The 20,074-nt window shown below is 43.1% G+C and overlaps 1 protein-coding gene across 2 annotated transcripts; it reads left to right on the forward strand.

Annotated features, from left to right (window-relative positions):
• The first annotated feature begins 295 nt into the window (after positions 1–295).
• Positions 296–15,433, forward strand: SLC17A2 (solute carrier family 17 member 2). 2 transcript variants are annotated; one of them, XM_045800346.2, is made up of 12 exons: positions 296–498; positions 5,035–5,142; positions 5,364–5,575; positions 7,481–7,714; positions 7,800–7,887; positions 9,807–9,893; positions 11,675–11,793; positions 11,915–12,076; positions 12,543–12,675; positions 12,764–12,911; positions 13,704–13,794; positions 15,215–15,433. In XM_045800346.2, the coding sequence occupies exons 2-12, from the start codon at positions 5,115–5,117 to the stop codon at positions 15,347–15,349; spliced, it is 1,437 nt and encodes a 478-aa protein (XP_045656302.2). In that variant the 5' UTR covers positions 296–498; positions 5,035–5,114; the 3' UTR covers positions 15,350–15,433. The 2 variants fall into 2 exon arrangements, with proteins under 2 accessions (XP_045656302.2, XP_087714032.1); XM_087857906.1 differs by lacking the exon at positions 7,481–7,714.
• The last annotated feature ends 4,641 nt before the right edge of the window (positions 15,434–20,074 follow it).

Here is a 20,074-nt window from a genome sequence, read left to right on the forward strand (position 1 = left end):
GGTATTTCATTTAATTTGCATAATAACCCCATGAGTTGGGTGTTATAATCCTTGCTTTACTGATGAAATTCACAGAGGTTAAGTGACTTGGCCAAGGCCACAGAAAACAGTGGGAAGTGAAGGTGGGTTTCACCTCATCTCTCCCATCCCAGGAGCCTTGGTTTTTCATCTACACCACACCACCTTCCTTTCAGGAAAAATGCTTGTTGACTTTTTGGTTGTATGCACAGTTCAAAGCAGAAAAACATGATGTCAACTTCTGAGATACTCATTTTATCAGTGAGAACTTGAAAATGAAGTTAAAAATTAAGCAGCAGAGTCAAACCCAGGCACTCTGCTCTGAAAATGTAGGGCCAAACCTGATGCTGTCTGACTGCCACGTGGCTCGTTATTTATCCCTGTGAAACTCTGTGGAATTATTTGAAAGGGAAGAAAGGATGGAAACTTCTTCAGGGAGCCTTATAGTCTAGGGCTTAAAATACTGGTTTAATGGTGAAGGTACGTGCTTTTCTTCTTTTTGGGTTGGAGGGTAATTACTAATGAATCAGAAATCCATTAAAGGGAGGGAACAGTTTGAGGGGAAGTCAGAGGAAAACTGTTACCAGCAGCCTCAGGAGTCCTGCCTGGGAATGGTTTCTGCTTCCAGAATGAAGAAGAGACTTTCTAAAGCATGCAATCGGTTCAATCGATTCAATCAATTTGATCAATTCAATCGATTCAATCGAACAAGGCTTGAGAGCCCTCCAGTGCCAATGGACACTGGGCAATGATCCCTTCTCTGAGGATTCCGTATTAGCTGTGACGCCTCGATGAAGTGGGTGGGTTTCACTGTGGGATAAAACACTGGACCAGAACTAACCAGGTTTTGGGGTTGGGGATTGTGGCAAATGAGTCTTTTCAGATTTCTATGTATATTTGAAATTGTCTCAAGAAAAGGAGAACACGAAGTTGTGAATAAGATTAAAGGCAAGAACACGTATGCTTGTAGAGCTCACCTGGTTAGTCGTCCTCATCGGACAGCTCAGCAAAGGTGCCCAGAGAGACTGTGATTACGGTGCTCTGGCGGGAAGCCCTAGGTGACAGCTCGGTGCAGCCGCCTTCTCCCCATCTGCCGGAGAAGGTCCCTAGTCCCAAGCCCAGCTGGGTTCTCACGGGCCTGGAAGATAAGCCTGACATTGTCACTTGGAGCAAAGGCGCACAGCCACTCCTGTGGATCTCCCGGTGAGCCGAGCTGGGAGTCCCCCAAGGTGGTGACCGAACTGCACTTGATTTGGGCCTTAACCCTGCTTTCTAGGGCCTCCCACTATTGGTGCTTGATACAAGTCTTCTTTTTCTGTTTTCATGATTAAATCCATACATAAATTGATAGCATGACATACATGACATATTGGAATAACAGTTTTATTTCAGCACTGCCTTCAGAAGGGTGGACAGGTTATAAAAAGGGGCCTCAGTTTTACTAACTCAGAAGACATTGCTTCTTCCCATATTCTCTGATGTTTGTAGCAAGATGCGTCCCTTCTTCTCCCATCTCGTGGCTTCTAGTTCAGAAGAACCCTCTTTGAAAAGGAAATGTTGAAAACCAATTTAACAACCAATCAAAAGCACTTCTACAGAAATGTATTTTATTTGCTCTAAATCTGTACTTATTCAGCTGAGAGGGCCCGAGGGCCAATCCTGTGACTCATGATTATTATGGCTGCTGTTGGATCGGTCACGGTTTACCAAGCACACTTTACATTTAGAAAGCACGCCTCATACCTTTTTTTTCCACTCACAACTGTCCTGTGAGGTAATATCACCCCCATATTTCCTGTTTTATTCTATTTCCTGTTCAATTAAAGCTCTGGTAGCTTCTGAAAGCTGCTCCGGTTTACTTGGATTGTAAACGGCACCGAAGGGCTTAGTCCCTGGATGCCCTTTGAACTGCGCTTCATACTCTTCACCCACATGCAACATTTGCTCTGAGTAAACTGGGGGCTCGACTAACAGAGATGATGCAAGACAGGCTGAGGATTAGCAGAAATCTAAGAGCAATAAAAAGACGACTATAACAAAGTAGTGGGTTCCAGACTGAGAAAAATCGGAAAAAATACTACTCTTTTGCTTCTGCCTAAACCATCTTGTCTACTTTATTATTTTTTTTTATCTACAACTCTATACTGTATCATCAAGTTATTTTTAAAAGGTAGAATTTTCGTTCACTGTCTATTCAATTTTTCTATATTTACTTACAGCTTTGGTGCTAGGATTTACTAGTTTCTAGAAGTGTCATCCCTGAATGGGAAGGTCCTTAACAGTGTTTACGACTGGACTAAGACTCAACCCACTGTCTCTGAGTGCATATCAGTCATGACAAGGCTCAGACCCCATCATTTCATATGCTTCTGTGATTATTTTGGGAAAATAGTTTTCGTTATTACATCACCGAGAGGCCCTAGTTTAGAGTAGTTTGGGATGTCTGCCCAGTTTCTCTCTTTGTCTCATGCAAAGGGAATAGGAAATTAACAAGTGGAATCAGTTGTTGAGACAAAATTCAAAACAGTATGTGCAACGGTGAGAACTAAGGTAGGGATGGCAACAGGTGGAAGGGGAAGGACAGCTGAAGTGACAGGTTTGTGATATAATTCCACTAACAACAAAAACAAAAAAGGTAAGATAAACTAGTCATTTTTATTCTCTTAAATATTCAAAGCTCCACTTGAAGGTATTTTCGTCTTCAAATTTCCTTCTGGGATAAATGATTAAACCATTTAAAGCCATACAAATTCCCCTGTAGAATACCTCAAAAGGAAGCTACTCTATTGTGTCCTAAGCTGAGCTTAAAATATGAACATAAAGGGGAAGTAGTATTAACAGATAGACTAAGCAACAGTCTGGCTCTCGGGAGAGCTGGTGCTGGCTCTGTAAACTGTGTGACTGGGTGTCAACCTCTCAGACTTCTGGCACACCAGTGTTCTCACCGGTAAAATGAGTAATTGGGTCAGAGGATCTCCAAGCGCCTTTCAGCTCTAGAGTTCAGACTGATTGGCGAGGTTGGTGGGAAAGTTTTCAGTGGAGTACGAATGATAGTAGTTGCCTGTATGTTGAAGAAGTTCCCTTTAGGCAAGTCTGGGGAACGTACCTAACAAGGGAAACCAGCTAGAAAGTGGTCCAAACTCCAGGTAAATTCGGTGTCCTTTTCACTGTGCTTCAGCTAGGATCTGAGTGAAAAGCACTGAACGGGGCTCCTGGTATCATCCAGATGTTAGCAAGACTCGAAAGCCTTCCACAGCGGGACAAAAGACAACATGTTTCCTGGTGCTGACCTTGTCTTGTTTAGCCACTGGGCATCTATTTAGGTCCAGGTAAACAAATGAGAAAATTTCAAACCCTAAAGGGGGAGATCTTACTCTTAGAATTCTGGAGACTTTGGCAAGCAGAAGGCTATCCCGTCTATATTAATGAAGCTTAATTATCATTCTTTCAAATTAGCTTCCTCTGGGTATAAAATGAGTATCCATGATTTATAAAAAAAAAAAATCACTAGATGGATCTGGAAAATCATAAAGAATAGTGTGACCACCATGTTTTATAACCCAGAATTAGCCCCGGCTGGCACTTGGGTGAATCTGCTTCTTTTTCTTATTCCCTGTCAATATCTTGGGGACATTATTTTAATAAAGCCCGTCATAAGAATCTATTAAAATTGACTCACTAAAAACCTTTTGGTTAGGTTAATTTGTCTCCAATATTATGCTGTAATAACCACTACTGCAAAGAATTTTTTGGACAAAACTCTTCATCTTATCGTTCCTTATGAGTCTCTATCCTAAAGTCATAGAATATGAATGTCCCTAAGGGTGCAGATAATTCTCGTAAAATTGATGTGCAGAAAGAATGCAAAGTTTTGAGTGATGAACTCTAAGCACGATTCATGCATTCGTAAAGAGTGAGGAACTCTAAGCACGATTCATGCATTCGTAAAGAGTGAGGAACTCTAAGCACGATACATGCATTCGTAAAGAGTGAGGAACTCTAAGCACGATACATGCATTCGTAAAGAGTGAGGAACTCTAAGCACGATTCATGCATTCGTAAAGAGTGAGGAACTCTAAGCACGATACATGCATTCGTAAAGAGTGAGGAACTCTAAGCACGATACATGCATTCGTAAAGAGTGAGGAACTCTAAGCACGATTCATGCATTCGTAAAGAGAGTGAGGAACTCTAAGCACGATACATGCATTCGTAAAGTCATGGACACTTCGGTTTAGGGATGGCTGCGAAACTGACAGTATTCTGAGGATAAAGGATGGTTCCTAAAAGAAATAAGTGTTATGTATCCGCAAAGAGAGTTTGACTGGTATACAAATTTCAAATTAAACATGTCCTCTTGGGGATCATGAATTCTTTTTTCCTGTCAAAACGACTGGATTTGTTTATAATTGTAGTAGAAAGCGCCACTCAGTGTGGTTTTACAGATGGTCTGAAGAACTATTCAGTCCAATAAAGTGTGCAAGTTGTGTGTTGCAAAGACAGCAATAAACATTTCCGAGCCTCAAATGTAATACACGTAAGCGTTCTGCAGTGTCATCCTTCCTGTTCAGAGAAGACCCAGTGCAGCACTGTTCTGGCTGGGGGACAGAAACACAGTCAGAAGGAAAGAAAGGGTGTTCTGGAACTTTCTCCTCAGCTCCTGAGCTTATTTAACTTTCCTGTCCTCTGACCCACCTCAAGCCACAGTGCCCCTCGCCTTTGCACAGTTCTCCGTGGTTTGTAATTTTCTCATTTAGCTCTTGTGGCACTCGGAAAAAGGCTGATTCTTAATGAACAGAGGAAGGAAGGCATAGTTGCAGAGTTTAAAAGACTAGTTCTGAGTCATATAGCCCGATTTTCTTATAAACACCGAGTCCTCTGTTAGCCTAACAAGAGCGTCCTGCAAGATGTAAATCGCATCGCTGAGTCGGATCAAAACTTTGATGCTGAGAGAAGGCCACAGTCACATGAAAAGTTACTTGTGTCTTGTGTTTTGGATTGTTGTTTATCCCATAGATAAAAACCAGTGGTGGTGAAAGACACTCGGGACAGAGGGAAAGTCCACAGACTGTGCCACCACGTCCCAGAGAAGCCAAATGGACAAGAAGTCTTCCACCAGGAAAGGTAAACCCTCCCCTCTTGTTCACAGGCTCCTTTAGGGAAGAGTGGGCACTCCTCTCCAAGGTTGTTCTTTTCCTTGCTTTCTCCTTCGAGTTTTGTTTCTTCTGCATGCTGTGGGGCTGAGTGAGGTCTCTGATGTTTTTTTCAGGTTTAGCCGCGGGAGAAGTGGAAAGATGGTGGCCTCAGTCAGGATGCTCATTGCGTACTTCCATATTGCCCTCTAGGTCCAGAGTTCTGTTCGTTACGCTATGGACTGGCTCTCATCATGCACTTCTCAAACTTCACCATGATAACCCAGCGCGTGAGTCTGAGCATTGCAATCATTGCCATGGTGAACAGCACTCAGCAGCACGGTCTGCCCAACACCTCCACAGAAGGACCTCTTGCAGACACCCTCAACAACCCCAGCAGATCCATGAAGGAATTTAATACAGGGGTAAGTATCATGGAGAACGATGCTCTTTGGTGAGAGGGAAAACCCAGTTTGAAAGGAAGAATCTTGATTCTGTGAAGTATAAAAGCATGAATTTTCAATGACCAACTGAAAAAAAGACTGGAACTTTGTTTTTGAGATATTGCTTACCTCTGTGATAAAAATAATCCTTGATTGAGATTGTTATTATTACAAGGTGGGGGGACTATAGAAAAAATTGTGAAAACTTCCACAAAGGAACAGAATACGAGGTGTCTTCCATGAAAAACTTGGCACAGAGCACATCCTTCTTTCAGATTCTATGTAGATCTCTGCACCTTTCATTGTCTTGGGGCCATTCTGCAGCTCTGTAAGCTCTATATAACAAATAGTAATGCAAGGGATTTTTGCCCATGGTTCTGGAAATGAAATTTGTCCTGTGGAAAATCAATTGATACTCTCCTCAGCTTGCCCCTCAGTGGAATAAGCCAATTTTGCCATATATTTAAAATCTAATTCAGCATTACTTCCTACTTATGGGTCTTTGAATTCTCTTTGGACCAGTTGTAATATCTTACCAATTCCCTCACTAATCAAGGAGTTAAATAAAATCTTTATCACAATATTGTATGAAAATCATGATTATACCCTATTTTTAAATTTTTCCTTTAAACTACCATTTACTGTACATTCCTAATGTCACCCTTGTGTTTCATGATTTTATTACCTTGGACCCAGCTTATTTATAATGACCTCTCTGCCTCCAGTCTTTTCTCCGTCATTCATTCTACGCATTCACATTCTCGTGCTCAAGATTCCAGGATACCTTCAGGTCGCCAAACTTCTCTTGACGTGCTGTGTTCCTCCAAAATCCAGCCCCACTTCTCAGCATGCTCAGATCTGCTGTCAGTGGCCCAGGCTCTGAGCAAATCAGAGTCCTGGTTAGTTTCTCATCATTTGGTATCATTTCAAATGCTACAAGTTCACTTTTGCTCTTCAATAAAGATGAATTTTCCGATTTCTCTTTGCGCAAATCATCATCATTCTTCAAAGGATGGTTCAAGTATTGCTTCCTTCCTGGGACCTTTGCAAATCGTTCTTCCCTCTTTTCAAAGTCCCCATTTTACTGATGTTTATGCTTAAACTTGAATTCTGACCTGAATCATATATCTTGCATTATTTATAGTTATCATAAAATGGTTAAAAATAGTTCATATTTCATATGTATTCTTTTGCTTCTTTACTTCAATTTATAACATGATGCCACATATCTAGTAGGCTACCAAAAATTATTTATTGGCTTACATCATGAGAAGAATGTGACCTTATTAATATGCAGTATGTGTTTTAGGAAGTCATCTTGGCCAAGGCAGACCGTAATTCCTAAACTTGATTTTAAGGACTGGTTTTGATGAGAGTTCAGTAAAGTTGTGTTTTTCTAATTTTTGAAATGAGAGTCAACATGTCACCCAACTTTTTCCGGAAGCAGATAGTTAAAGGAAGCTCTTTCTCAGATGAAATATCTCTCAATGGCTTTTTTTCATTTTCATCTTCCTATCGTGTATTCATTTATTTATCTCTTTCCTTCTTTATTTCTTGTTTTTACTCCCCCTTTGAAAGGAGCAGATTAGGAGTATAATTGGTTGTTTGTTTGGGAGAGGTGGGATATTTGTTAGGTAAAAAAATACAACTGATGAATCACTATATTATCTCTGAAACTAATAATACAGTATCTTTTAGTTTAATTGAATTTAAATTAAAAAATATAAGGAAAATAAATAAAATCTTTAAAAAAACAAAACAAATATAGAAAAATGGATTTTTGTACTAGAATCCCATCACCCCCAAGCAACACTGGTTTTAAAGTAGCTTTTCATAACAGAACTCCTTAGCAAATAATTTTCTTTCTTCCCCCCCACCCCCCACCAGGCCTCTGTATATGAATGGAGCCCCGAAACTCAGGGTATCATCTTTAGCTCCATCAGCTATGGGATAATAGTGACTCTGATCCCAAGTGGATATTTAGCAGGGATATTTGGAGCAAAACAGATGCTTGGTGCTGGTTTGCTGATCTCCTCCCTTCTCACCCTCTTTACGCCATTGGCTGCTGACTTCGGAGTGATTTTGGTTATTGTGATTCGGACAATCCAGGGCATGGCCCAGGTATCCAGCTACTTTCTCATTCTGAGTGGGATACAGGTGCCTGAATTCTACTTGAGATCAAAGGTCTTAATGATTTTCATTTCAGGGAATGGCATGGACAGGTCAGTTTACAATTTGGGCCAAGTGGGCCCCCCCACTTGAACGAAGCAAGCTCACCAGCATTGCGGGCTCAGGTAAGGAGCTCAGATTACAGGTTGTAATCTGCTTTGCCCCAACACATCTTCCCTTCTTTGCATGGGATGTTTTGGGGGAGAGGGAGAAAGTGCTACCAAGAAATCTGGCAATGTGAGACAGTTATATAACACCTGTGACAGGAAGAAAGATATGTCAGTGCTGCAAAGCCAGTAAGGCTCAGAAGCAGGAGACCACTGTGAGCTAGGGGAGTCAGGAAAGCACTGTCAGAAAATGTTTAGAACTTGAATTGGCATAAATGCATAAAGATCAAGTAAACTTAGGGACACCTCCCTGGGTGGCTCAGTCAGTTAAGTGTCTGCCTTAGACTCAGGTCATGATCTCAGGGTCCTGGCATCAAGCCCCCTGAAGGGCTCCCTGCTCGGTGGGGAGTCTGCTTCTCCCTCTCCCTCTGCGCCTCCCCCCCCCCCCGCCCATGTTCCCGCACTCTCTCTCACTCTCTCTCTCTCAAATAAAGTCTTAAAAAAAAAGATCAAATAAACTTATATAATACTTACCCAATAGTGTATAAACACTCTTTTAACAAAGATACACACATGAGAATTAAGACTATTTCACAGTGGTAAGGAGAGAAATCAGTCTGGAAAGTTGAATTTAAAGAGCCCACGTGATTTCTGAGCTCTTCGCTCTTCTGAGGTAATCTTCACAGCAACTCTCTGATAATTAAGTATTTTTTAAACTCTTATTTTACAAAGGAAGGCATTAACATATGCAGAAATTAAATAAATTGTCCAAATACCAATAGCCATAGGTGGTAGAGCTGAGCTCTGAGCCAAGGCAGTTTGGCCCCAGAGCCCATGCTCTCAGTCTCCCTGCCGTCTGCCTCCAAGGGCGTGTGATCAGATCCCACCAAGGACTCAATGACCTTATCACTGCCACTGGCCCAGCTGGTAGCACGGGAAGTGGATGATTGCAGAACAGAAGCGAGGTTCCCTCAAGCCTGTCACTCCCAGCTTCAATATACGGCTGCACCCTACAGATGATTTTTACTCCCAAGCAACCCTCCTGCGTCCTGGCTCCTTCCACTGTAGTTGTCCTGTCTTCCCTATCTATAAACGTTCTTGATGAGGGAGCAGAAGGCTGGCTGAGGACAAAGCACAATCTGACACCCTGCGACCTCCCCCCACCCCCACCACTCCTGGGAAGGGAAAGAAAAGAAAAGAAAAGAAAAGAAAAGAAAGGAAAGGAAAGGAAAGGAAAGGAAAGGAAAGGAAAGGAAAGGAAAGGAAAGGAAAGGAAAGGAAAGGAAAGGAAAGGAAAAGAAAAGGAAAGAAAATAAAATATTGGAGAGCATTGCACATGGTGAGTCTAAGTATTGATTCATGAAACTTTGGTTTGAGGTTTATGAATGTGTGTGTATTTGTGTACGTATCATGTTGCCATGTAAAATGCATTTCTTATTGTGGGTCTCTGTTAAATACATTCAAACTCCAAGATCTACACTATATTATATTTATAATAGTGAATTTTGCTCATGCTTTTCTCTCCAGCCGGACTGAAGGCTCCTTGAGGTCAGGAACTGTATCTTATTAATCTGTGTAAGACTTTTCCTTTCCTGTCCTCAACCTCATATTGCACCGGCCAGAATGCAACTCTGATTCTAAGGAAATACTGGTGGGCTATGATTGCAGAGAGCTCCTATGACACGCTAAGGGATTTATACTGGGCTCACTGGTGTTAAGGAGCCGTTGGAATGTCAGGAGGCACACCATTGTTATTTATCAATTCTGAGTACTTCACATGATGTTATTGCGGGAGATCTGTGAGCAGGAAGAGAGACTCTCCTCACTCAGTAATTCTACGTCTGCCTCCTCTCTGTTGGGACAATGTCCAGAGAGGCCACTCGATCTCAGCCCTTTGCTGTTTTCATACATGCCATTTTTGTCCCTCTTCTCTTCAGGGGCAGCGTTTGGGTCCTTCATCATCCTCTGCGTGGGGGGACTAATCTCACAGGCCTTGGGCTGGCCTTTTATCTTCTACATCTTTGGTGAGTCACTTTCCCTTCAAGCCCAAGCCCTCTGTTTGCCAGCCGTTTGGTTGGATGCCCACGTTACCTGTCACCCACTCCCACATGAGAGAGAACGTTGAAGATCAGTGGCTCCCTTACTCCAGATGACTCTCTGTGTGGTGCTGACTTCTGAGGAATCGGGAGTGCAGCCTTCCCCTCCCACCCCAGGCATCCTCTGTAGGATCTCCAGCACCACACCTGAAATGCCGGGTCTAGTTGCCTTGTGGTTAAAATGTCTGTGTCACCAAAAGTTGGTGGAACACACTTTAAACGCGTCTTCATATTTTATTGTAATTACTATTTCTGCCAAGATGCCCTTAACCTATGCTCTACCCGGCAAATCTTGCAAAGCTTGATTTAAATGCACCCTTCCTAGGGCGCCTGAGGGGCTCAGTCGGTTCATTGTCTGACTTTTGTTCTTGGCTCAGGTCTTGATCTCATGGTCATGAGTTTGAGTTCCACTCTGAGCTCCATGTTGGTTGTGGAGCCTAATTAAAAAAAAATAAATGCATCCTTCCGTAGGGAGACTTCCAGGGCTTGTCCTGTCTTTAGACCTACCTAAAGATGCAGTCTTTAACCTTCTTCAAACGACAGATCTCGGCAATGAGACGTATTTCTGTTCTATTGTTATAACCAAATGATGTCATTCAACATGATTCTGGCTTGTACGGCTCTCTCATTAATGATGTTAATCCCAGGTCATTTTGGTCCACACGTGTTAATCAGGTACTGTCAAGAAATATTTCTTCTGGAAATCCATAATGAACATATTATTTGAATACAAATAACACTGTCTTTTGCAAATGTGCTGGAAATTTTGCCTTGCCACACAGATTTTCTGGCAGGTTGTTTCATGTATGTATGACTACTATGTTCTTCAATCCTGACTACTCAGATCTTCCAAAATAAGACAATAATGTGTGTAATAAGAAATTGCTGCTAATGACACATAACACTATAACCGGTGGACTGGAGTCCTAAGAGTAATTAACCAGCTATGCGATGGTACCTTCCTGCTCACGTTCTCTCCAGAGGGCTCTGACATTGACAAATGGCACTCTAAATTTGAGAGGTGGTATCTGGAGAGCTTTTATTTATTTATTTATTTTTTAATTTTTTTTTAATTTATGTTTTTTTTTTATAATGATTTTTTATTATATTATGTTAGTCACCATATAGTACATCCCCGGTTTTCGATGTAAGGCTCGATGATTCATTAGTTGTGTATAACACCCAGTGCACCCTGCAATATGTGCCCTCCTTACTACCCATCACCGGTCTATCCCATTCCCCCACCCCCCTCCCCTCTGTAGTCCTCAGTTTGTTTCTCATAGTCCATAGTTGGAGAGCTTTTAAAAGGAGATTTGTAGGGGCACCTCGGAGGTGCAGTCAGTTACGTGTCTGACTCTTGGTTTTGGCTCAGGTCATGATCTCGGGTCCTGGGATGGAGCCCCGCTTTGGGCTCTGTGCTCAGCAAGGAGTCTGCTTGAGATTCTCTCTCCCTCTGCCCCTCCTGCTCGTGCTGTCTCTCTCTCTTTCTCTCTCTCAAATAAATAAATAAATAAATAAATAAATCTTTTATTTAAAAAACGGAGATTTGTAAAAGAACTGAAATAAAGAATCGGGCAAGTTTAGTTCCTTATGGTGGAGTAACCATGAATTAATATGTGTGTTTTGTGGGGGATGTTGTCATTCAGAGGAAACTCCCTTCCCCCAGAACATAAATCTACCTGAAAATTAACGGGGTCCCGGCTTCCCAGGTGGCATCGGCTGTGTCTGCTGTCTCCTGTGGTTCACGGTGATTTATGATGACCCTGTGCATCACCCGTGCATAAGTGTCCGGGAAAAGGAATACATCGTGTCCTCACTGGCTCAACAGGTACAGTGCATCCCTTCTACCTTCGGACCCTGCAGAGGTCTCTGGGGTAGGGTGTGGGGCTCACAGGAGAGGCACCCTCAGGCCTGTTTGAACCCCACGTTGATTAGATATTTCCTTTCAGTCCAGTTCTCCCAGAAGATCTGTCCCCATAAAGGCTATGGTCAGATGCCTACCACTTTGGGCCATTTTCACGGGGTTTTTCAGCCATTTCTGGTTATGCACCATAATCATAACATACCTGCCAACATACATCAGCTCTGTGCTCCACGTTAACATCAGAGATGTAAGTATCCTTCCGGTACGTCTATGAAAATGATAATGGCAATAAGGAGAAATAGTTCCATGCTGCCTACTGCACTTTGGCTTTGCACATAACCACTCATTTAACCTTCACAATGACCTTGAGAGAGGCATGTAATGATTCCTATTGTCCAGGCCTGGACCTGGGGACATGTAGAGGTCAGCTGATGTGCCTCGAATTGCACAACCACTGAGCACCAACGCCGCACCAACTGGTTCTTCAACATCCCTTAGAGATTAATATTACTTTTCTCCGGAGACCAGTGTAATGCCATGGAACAGGCCCTCTTACCTGAGGCAGTGTTCTTCTTCTGTGGAAAAGGATGCTAATTTCCCAAAAACAACTCAGAATGTCCAGGGAGGGCGGGGGCTCACAGTTCCCTGGGGAGCTGATAAACAATGGGGCCATCTGCATGTCTACACTCACTGTACACGTTTCCTTCTTTCAGAGTGGGGTTCTGTCCTCCCTGCCTTTCATTGCTGCTTCGAGTTGTACGATTCTAGGAGGCCAGTTGGCAGATTTCCTTCTGTCCAGGAATCTTCTCAGATTAATCACTGTACGAAAACTCTTTTCATCCCTAGGTAAGGGTAGGTGCGTGGGCTTGGTTAAGTAATCCCTTTTCCCACGCATGGTCTGGGAGGGGTCCTGATCGTGCGTTTCATTTCCCAGGGCTCCTCCTTCCATCACTATGTGCCGTGGCCTTGCCCTTCGTGGCTTCCAGTTACGTGACAACCATTATTTTGCTGATACTTATTCCTGGGACCAGCAACCTATGTGATTCGGGGTTCATCATCAACACCTTAGATGTCGCCCCCAGGTAAGACCTTTACCCGCTTGTTACCCTCACCCAGGCCCTTTCGGAAGCCTTAGGCCTCAGCCTTCTTCTTGCAACCCCTCCATGTTGTGACATGCACAAAACGATAGTATAATAATGACAAATAACTAGAAACGTCTGTTCATGGCCATGACCTATTATGGCATTTTTGGAACAATAGTTCCCAATATCTGCCAGTAATCACTTAGATGAAAAGCTTCCCAAGCCTCCCCACCAGAATTGGAACTGTGTGCTCTGGGAAAGGGCCCACACGTGTGCGTTTTGGAAAAGCTTCCAGAGTGTTGATGATATCGGCTCCCACATGCATATGCACTTGCCACGGTCCAAGCCCTACTCGACAGACACGTATCAACACATCTAATCCTCACAGCTGCATGACGTAGGTCTGATTCTCACCCTCACTCTAAAGGGGAGAAGACTGAGTCATGACCAGGTGAAGTGACAGGACTGAGGTCACACAAAGGCAGAGCCAGTCTTTGGACCCAGGCAGTTTGTCCAGAGTGCTGTCCTGGGCACTGTATACACTGCCTGCCTTGCTGAGCGGCCCCGGGCTGGGGGTGGGAGGTGGATCCTGGGCTCCCCGGAGACTGAAGTGGCCCCTGGTTATTGATTCGGCAGAGAGGTGATTTCAGGGTTGGCAAACAGACATGGTCCCAAATGTCTTCAGGTAAACAAAACACTGCATTAGGGAATTGAACTGCATTACAGCTGGGTTGCTGAAAAGCCCCAGACAGCGTTTTACATAAAATCATCTGTAAAATCACCGACCCGCAGGTACGCAAGCTTCCTCATGGGAATCTCAAGGGGATTTGGGCTCATCGCAGGAATCATCTCCTCCACTGCCACCGGATTCCTTATCAGTCAGGTCGGCCAGTTTCTTGAACATCTGCAAGTGGCAGGTATTGTTAGAGGCCCCAGGGACTCACAGCAGGGCTCTGCTCTCCAGGACTGTGGGATCTGACAGAGACAGCAAGCATGGATGTCAACGCAGCCCCTCTATCCACAGGGACTCGAAATGGCAGTCTGTTTGGTCAGATTTCCCAGGGAAAGAAAAATGTGAGCCGAATTTCTAAAAATGAATGGATGTTAGATGGATGAAAATGAGTAGTTCAGTTAGAGAAAACAGCCCAGATGAGCTCCCAGAGGAACAAAAGCATGAAACAGTTCTGGGTTAGGACCAGAGTGAGCTCAGCATGGAACAGAAATTTAAGGCTGTAATCCACAGAATGTCAAGGAATGGTAAGAGATAAAGACAGAGGAGCAGAAGGGAAAGATTATGAAAAGTCTGTTCAGATTAATTCTAATTAGAAACAATTACAAAATGGAAGCATAAAGGGTCCCAAGGCCAGTGTACATAAAGGGAGGTGAAGTGATGGTAAAAGCGTGGCTGGGAGCGCGCACCACGAGGCTCGCTCAGTGTGAAGTACGGGCTGGGAGGACAGAAGAAAAAGCAGAGCCCGGCTGGGATGGCAAGATGGTAAGAGTCAACTTACAAAAAAGTTTTATTTTTTTGAGAGAGAGAGAACGGGGCAGGGGAGGGAGTGCAGGGGAAGAGGGGGAGGGAGAGAAGCTTACACAGGCTCCATGCCCAGCATGGAGCCCAATGCAGGGCTCAATCTCATGACTCTGAGATCACGCACGACCTGAGCTGAAATCAAGAGTTGGACGCTTAACCGACTGAGCCACCCATGGACCCCAACTTACAAAAAGTTTTGTTTCATTTTTAACACCTCTCTATGTGATCTGGTTTCCAGGTTCATTTTCGACCAAATTGCTAGGAATCCGCTGTGACTCTCATGCCAGAAATGAACTATGACTTACCAGGGCTGGGCGAGGAGGATTATTCCGGCCAAATACAACTCACGTTGTACTGAGACGCCCATCTAAGGGGCGTTGGCACTGATGTCAACAACCAAAACCAAAAGTAAACGGAGAGAACACAATGATCAGATCTTAAAAATGTCACTTTAGGCATAATTTTAAATGAGTAATGTGATATTTTTGTGAATGTTGAAATCCAGATTCCTAGAAAGACATTAGTGTAGGTTCATTCATTTTGGTTCAAAGAAAAAGCCAGCTCGACCCAGAACCCAATGTTCATTTCCGAGTCATTCTGTCTCCAACAATTACATAAAACCTTCTTTGATAACTGAAGGTGTCAAGTGGCCATTGCGGACCGCTCCCGCCATACTTTGAGATCACTGTTGCAATACACAGAATGGCGGATTTCTAGAGCTGGTGGGGAAGGGGCCGTGAGACTCTAATTCTGTGTTTTCTGCCTCCAGGATTCTGTGTCTGGATGGAGGAATGTCTTTTTCCTGTCCGCTGCCGTCAACATGTTTGGCATGCTTTTTTACATCACATTTGGACAAGTAGAAATCCAGGACTGGGCCAAAGAGAAGACCCTCACCCGCCTCTGAGGATATTGAACCATGAACTGAAACGCAGTGCTGACGTTTTTTACGTATTGTCATCTTTTCTTCATGTTCTTGGCCGTAGGCTTAGCGGTTCTCAACTCTGGCTGCGTGTTGGACCTCCTGGGGAGTCCCTAAACCACACAGATGACACGGCCAACCGCAGAGACTCTGAATGAACTGGTCTGTGGGAGAGCCTGGGTGCCACAGGTGGTTAGACACGTGGCAGGGTTTCTAGCATGCAGCCAGGGTCAACAGCTGCTGGACGCACTGGAAACGTCAATGTCTGTTGTCTTTGAAGTTTCCTCTTTGGAAAGTACTGGATGAATAAAAATCTATGTGAAAATAATCACTGCTCAAGTACCTTCATGGGGGTGATTATGGACGCAGAGAAGACCTGCTAGGAGCCGTAGTCATACGTTATAGAGCTCAGCATGGAACAGAAATTTAAAGCTGTAATCCACAGAATTAACTTTTTTATTATTTGTATACATTGTGTGAAACATGGATGTTTATTTATGTGGCTAAATTCTATTAAAATTCATGTGCTAAAGTTAAGTAGACCATTTTCAAATTATTTAGATGAGGATTATTTCCATCAGGTGACACAGATATCTACTTATCCTTAGCTAGATTCCAGGGGATTTATGACCAGGAAATGACCAGGCAGAGATTAAAGGAATGAGGTTAACTAAAAATCAAGGGAGAGAAAAGACAGGCTCAAGGGTAGGCAAGATGGGCACTTCCAGAAGGTACAAAGGGATAGTTTGGACCATTTAATGAAAATTGAAGGGAGGCAACAGAGGCGCTTTCAAGTGAAATGATGATTTATAAGAAGAATACTGAAGTATAACAAGATGGAAGAAAGCACAGAATGACCTCACATACCACAGAAATTTTTTTGGGGATTGAAAAAGATCATTTGACCTTCCTATTTTCCCAGGACTCAAATAGTCATCATTGTCTCCAACAGGAATTAATTGTGGTTCCAACCTTGAAAACACATCCTCTAGGCTGTGAGAGCTGACTCATACACAGAGCTGATGCCAGTTTTGCTGCAACTGTTCTAGAAGACGAATTCCGCCATCTTTAAACACCCCACGAGCCACAGGGACGGAACCTTGGGCTAACCTAGCAGATGAAGAGAATCTCCTAACGTGAATCAACAGTTGTTTTTGAGGAGGTGTTTCAAAGAAAGCAGATGGCAAGGCTCTGAGGATGACGCTAAGATGAGAACACTCTGGCTCTGTGCTCTGCGTATTTACAACACAGAGAAGAAGGGGACTTTGTAGAAAATAAAAAGAAGAGAAAAAGAGAAGAATCGTAAAATGGATGGGCAAATTAAATATAGGAAAAAATGAATAAAAAATGGCAGACAACCCAACAGGAACATGGGCCAAGGTCTCAAACAGAGACTTCATGAAAGAGAAATTCTAAGTGGCCTAAAGATATAAAAGGTGGTCAACTTGGCTAGACATTAGACAAATGAAAATTGAAAACACTGCAAGATAGCACCACGCTGCACTTCAACAGAATGGATGGAGACAGTGAGAGAAAACATGGAACAAATTGGCAAGGGTCTGGAGCCCACTGCACATGAGTGCAGTTTAGAACCTCTGGAATCTGCTTGGCCACATCCCCTCAAGCCAAATGTAGGCATTCCAATGACAGACACCTCACTTAGAAACTTCCCTCCACGCTCAGAACAAGAGGCGCAACAGTGTTCGGAGTGGCCCAACAGGAACCAACCCAACCGTCTGCCAAGAGAAGAATGAGTGAATCAATAAAGGTCTATTCACACAGCGAGGGGAGTAAGGACCGCAGTGTGCCGCAGCACGGGTGGCTCTCATAGACAAACGTTTAAGTAGAGGTTTTAAAAACAGACAAAACTAGTTTATCCTCTTAAACATCCAGTTAGGGCTGCCCCTTGGTAGGGATGGAAGCGGTGACCTGATGGGGGATGAAATGGAGGCCCCCTGGCGCTGGTATCTAGTCACACACGGTGCTTTTACTTTGTGGAAAGTGTACATTTATGTAGGTAAAAAGTAAAACATTTATTTAAAACAAATCCAATGTTTCATTTATCTCAAAGCCTCTCTTCCGTCCTGGGCTTAGGTCTGATAAGTGGAGCGGGCAGGAAGGAGCCCCTTTCCTGTTCTCCCTGGCCATCCCCCTCCTCCTCTTCCACGGGGCCCTCCAGCACCGGAGCAGAAGGGAAGGCAGCTGGAAGATCGATGCTGTCAGCTGTTGGATCACAGTCTAAGTTCCCAAACAGCAACATGAATGAGCTCAGGCTTCCCACGCATGGCTCTGGAAGCATCCGTTGCCTCGGAGGTAAGAACAATGGTCCCGCGCGTCCAGGCTTTCCGAGCAGACGACATCTCTGGGTCGGGGACTTTGTAGTGACTGTTCCCCATCTCATGGTTTGAATTCTCCGTGTACATTTTCCAGGGGCTTCAGAATAGGTGCAACTGTGAGCTGATCGGAACCATCTCTGCCCCCCCACCCCATTCCCTAAAGAGCTTTTTCTAACATTAAGTCATGCGAATTAATTCACTTTTGTCAAATTGTTGATCAGCATCTAACAATGAATGACCTGCTTTTTCTCTTTTGACTTAAATAGTATGAAATATATTAATACATTTCTTCACGTTGAGCAAACTGTACCTTGAGTTTTCTTTTGATACCATCAGATTTGATTCACTGAGAGTTTATTTAGGACTTTGGCTGCCCTATTGATATATGACATTGGCTCTGAATGCACACATGTCGTGTCTGGATAGGAAGCTTATGCTGATTTCGAGAAAAGAATGAGAAACTCTCTAGTGCCCAATAATCTGAAAAAAAAAATAGAACGGAAATTGTGTCGTTGCTTTTATTATCTGAGGGCTTGAAAGCGTTGCTTGTAAAATCTATGTAGGGGCAAAGCCATTGCGAGGAGACTTTTGGATAACTTCCTCAACTTCCTTCATGGTTGTGGGCCTGTGAAGAGGTTCTGTATATTTTTCCAACAATTTTAACAATTTATGTTATCTTGGAGGTTCATTCATTTTATACATAATTGAAAACATATTTGCAAGATATTGAAATTTTTTGATCAAATTATCTTTTTAATAATATATTCATTTTTTTCCTCTATCTGAGGTGTGAACTTCTTTTGAGACTCTGACATGAGGCGTGTGTGCTTTCTTTCTGCTTCTTCATCAGACCACTTAGTGATTTATTTATTTTAAAGGTAGTTGTCTTTTTTTTTAAGGTTTATTTGTTTATTATTTATGGTGGAAGGGGCAGAGGGAGAGGGTGAGAGAGAATCTCAGGCAGACTTCCCGTTGAGTGCAGAGCCTGACATGGGCCTTGATCTCATGACCCCGAGATCATGACCTAAGCCAAAATCAAGGGTGGGATGCTTAACCGACTGAGCCACCCAGGCCCCCCAAAGAGAGTTGTCTTTTTATTTTAGAATCTATTACCTTTATCTTTCATCAGTCTTACTTCCTATTTCTTTTCATTTTACTTCTCCTAAGTTTTGTTTTGGATACTTAGTTCATTTATTTTCATTTACTTTTATTTAATTATGGAGAGAACTTAAGCCTCCAAGGACTTTTCCTCTAAGTCTGCCTTTGTAGGAAGATTGCATTTTCTGTGTTAAGCCCCCAAATTCATTGTTTTCTTAATGCTTTATTTCTTAAGGTAATAACCCATGGAGTAAAACAAGCATCTGTCGACCCTTACTATATATGCATGAGGAAACTGGCCTCTGAGACACCCAGACACCTCACCCAAGTACAGTCCCCTTGGTTTCATTACTGTTCTCTGAATATGTGCTCTAACTTGTGGTAGTTACTGTATTAGTGCTGCATTAAGTCCTTTCCATACCGGAATTACATTCTGTAAGTATCGTAATTGTCACTGTGATTTGGATGTAATTCAAGGTTCCCTGGGGTGAGGCAGGCCAGGTTGCCCAAGACGCAACATTTAAGGAGACATACTTTCTCAGGCTTGGGCAAGCACAGGATTAGCCCAGGAGAGTGAGCATCCCGTCACGTCCCGGGCACCTCTCACTTTTTCCTTAGCCTAGTTCTGGCCACTGACTTTTTTTTTTTTTTTTAATGACCACCCTCCTCCCCATTCTGTTTCTCAAAATATTCCCATGGAGATTATTTTGGAAAAGTACTTGGATAATCCTCTGAGTTCTAGAATAGCAGAGAGTATCTTTCTTAATATGCCACACTATCATTATGGAGTCTTAAAACATTAAAATATTAAGTTAGCCAGGAAAAGTTTTGTTTCACGAAAATTTCCAATCCGTATTGACCTGCGAGTCTCTCCTGGTACCTACTGCAATAAGGAAGTCTGATCAGCCGACTAATTTTTGTAGGACGGGTGTGTGTAGGTAGGTGTGATAGGGTTCTCTCTTTTCCCTGAAACTCCATACTTTCACCAAGATGTCCAAGGCGTGAATCACTTTCAATTTGATGTTGCCTTGAATATCATGAGTAATTTGCTTTTCAGCTAGTGGTCTTAGAATTTCCTTCATTTTTTTAAAATTAATGATTCTTCTTTATTTGTTAAGAATCCCTTATCTATTTATCTATATGCTAGAACCTTGTTATCTACCTTCCACTTTCTGCTGACTTCATCCTTGAATCTTTTACTTTGCTTTCTCCCTGGATTTCTCTGAGCTAGAAGCACACTGACACATTTCCCAAGCTCTTCTCCAACTTCTGTAAG

The sequence above is a fragment of the Ursus americanus genome, chromosome 32 (assembly GCF_024610735.1).
Source record: "Ursus americanus isolate L20-20 chromosome 32, mUrsAme1.1.p, whole genome shotgun sequence".
In the NCBI taxonomy this organism is placed as follows: domain Eukaryota; kingdom Metazoa; phylum Chordata; class Mammalia; order Carnivora; family Ursidae; genus Ursus; species Ursus americanus.